Here is a 2,659-nt window from a genome sequence, read left to right on the forward strand (position 1 = left end):
CCACCCACCCATTCATCCATCATCCATCCATCCACCCACCCACCCATCCATCATCCATCCATCCATCCATTCAAAATACATAGAATAGCTTCTGCCCTCCCAACAAAACCCTGACTGTTGGACAAGCCCATTGGCTTCCATAATGTACCCACCCCTGCCATTCCTATTTCCCTCTCCCTACCTCCTGCCCCTGAGATCTGCACTGTGTTATCCCTATCCTCAGCTCCAGGGATGAGCGGTGGTTGGCCTAAGCCAGGGGCACAGGCCCTCTCCTTGCTGCAATGACTGGTTCAAGAGAAGTCCAGGAATGGAGACTCAGGGAAGAGGGTCACTCAGAATGAAGCAGTGAGTGCAAGGCATTATCCTGGGCACAGAGGTTTTGTTTTGTTGTTTTCCAGAGTGAGCACGTGGCCAGTTAAGGGTAAAGCCACATACTTCTGAGTAGGAAGCTCTCTCTTCCTCTGGACAATATGTGACCACAGAAAAAGGTAGCTGGAGGCTCAAGCCGGCAACCAAGGAAGAGCATATCAGAAACTTCACAGCAACAGAACCTGAACCCTGGAACACACCCTGCCTTAGTTTACACACTCTGGGTGTCTATCTAAGTAAGGCTTTCTGTCATAACCAAAACCACTCTGACTTACAAGTGTTTTCATGAGACTGCTTTATCTGTGGGTTTCTCGGCTAAATGCATTAACATTTGTTTCTTCTCACTGTAAGTCCAAATTTTCAACAACACTCCATGTGTAAGACTGACGGTTTCGTCCCATTTGTTTTTCTCTTGGCTGGTGTAAGTTGCCAGGTTCTCAGTGTACTGCAAGACTGACTTTAAGAATCTGTTTAAAGAGAAAAAACTCAATTAATTTCTCTCCTCATTCCATTATAAAACACAGTAATGATGCTCATGCCTTCTGTTCGTTATTGGAATTACTCCTGAAGTAAACTCTAAGTAATTTTTGTCTAAAGAATCAAGAAAAAGAAACCAATGCAAAATGGAAATAAAACAATACGAATTAACTGAAAAACACTAAAACGTAAAGGCCATCAGAGACCTGAGTGAGCACCGAAAGACAGCTGTTGTTAGCTCCCTTGAGCCAGCCCCCGACTCATGGCGACTCCAAGCACAACGGAACCAAACGCTGCCCGCTCCGGGGCCATCCCCACGCTCGGCTGTGGATCAGGCTGCTGTGAGCTACAGGCTTTTCACCGGGTGATTTTCAGAAGCAGATTGCCAGGCCTCTTCCTAGTCCACCTAGACTGGAAGCTCTGCTGAAACCTGCTCAGCATCACAGCAACACCCAGCTCCACTGCAGACGGGTGGTGGCTGTGCGTGAGGTGCACTGGGTGGGAATCGAACTCGGGTCTCCCGTGTGGAAGGTGAGAATCCTACCTCTGCACCACCACTGCTCCCATCCCAAAAGCTTACAAATCCCAAATGCCTCTTACACACATTCTCACAAATCCAGACACAACTTTTTCTAGGCGATAGAACTTAATTTCAGAAAGGATCTTAGAAGCCACCTAGATCCAGCTGACATGCAGTGTCTCGTACATTTGAAGAATGAATGAACGGACCTTCCCCCACCGAGGGCCTTCTGGACGGCACACCTCTATGTCCTCTGAACACACCTGGCTTCTCTCTTTGTAACGGAGAGCTATCATTTCGTAGGAGACACGGTCCACTTGGGGACCACTACTGCTATTAGTCTTTCCTTGAGGATCTTCACCAAACTGGTATCAGGTGTTACTCAAACCAGGGGGGATACACAAAACTTTTACTTTTTCCACGTTCTTCCCAAAGTTTCCCACGCAGATTACAATTTGTTCCCAACTTGTTATTTTGAAAAAATTCAGACCTAGGAAGAAATCTGAAAAATAACACAATAAAAACCCAGAGATCCTCCATCTAGACCTGGGTCTCAATCAGGGCCGATTTCCTCCTCCGGGGGACAGGTGGTAATGTCTATACCATTTCTGATTGTCACAACTGGGGGTGCTGCTGGCGTCTGGTGGGCAGAGGCCAGGGACGCTGCTCAGCGTTCTGCAGTGCACAGCACGCCTCCCCACAGAGAGCGATTTGGCCCCAGGCGTCCGCAGCGCCGAGGACGACGGCCTGCTCTGCAGCCACCAGTGTCCGCACCTGTAGCCTGCTTTGTCGCTCTTGTCTGAACGCCATGCTCCTCTCAATAACGAGCCGGCATCTGATTTCCACCTGTCACGTAAGGCATCGAGGTGCCTGCTGCAGGCAAAGAACTGCCGAAACCAACTCAAACACCCAGGATTCCACAGTCGTTGTGGCAGCAAGCCCTCTGGATCAAGGGGGCAGCCGCCCTCCCACACGGAGCTCCACAGAGCGCCCCCACAGAGCCGCCCATCCTGCACAGTGTCCATTTGAAACCAGCATCACACAGCTCTCACACCTGGATCCAGGTGGTTAGAAAAGACAAACGTTCCAAATCTGCAAACAGTCATGAAAAGCAAATTTGGTCTTAAACCCTTTCGACATGGAGGCTTCCAAATCGTCCTAGTGGGCTTGATGGCAAAGGGTGGCAGCACAGCCTGAGACGGCCGGGAGATCACGCCGCACACGCCTGGACGTGAAGGTGAAGGTGCGGGCACACGCCGACACGGCCGGGAGATCACGCCGCACACGCCTGGA

At 50.2% G+C, this 2,659-nt stretch overlaps 1 protein-coding gene across 3 annotated transcripts in view; it reads right to left on the minus strand.

Annotated features, from left to right (window-relative positions):
- Positions 1-2,659, minus strand: part of ERMARD (ER membrane associated RNA degradation) — a 35,115-nt gene that overhangs the window by 763 nt on the left and 31,693 nt on the right. For 2 of the 3 annotated variants that reach the window (XM_012554534.2, XM_023728440.1), the window contains one exon: positions 645-836. In XM_012554534.2, the coding sequence (XP_012409988.2) occupies positions 653-836 (184 nt within the window). In that variant the 3' untranslated portion in view covers positions 645-652. Of the gene's footprint in view, positions 1-644; positions 837-2,659 lie in introns of those variants that run through there. The other variant, XR_002823569.1, reaches the window with a different exon arrangement.

This window comes from Trichechus manatus, unplaced genomic scaffold, assembly GCF_000243295.1.
Source record: "Trichechus manatus latirostris isolate Lorelei unplaced genomic scaffold, TriManLat1.0 scaffold00002, whole genome shotgun sequence".
NCBI classification, from domain to species: domain Eukaryota; kingdom Metazoa; phylum Chordata; class Mammalia; order Sirenia; family Trichechidae; genus Trichechus; species Trichechus manatus.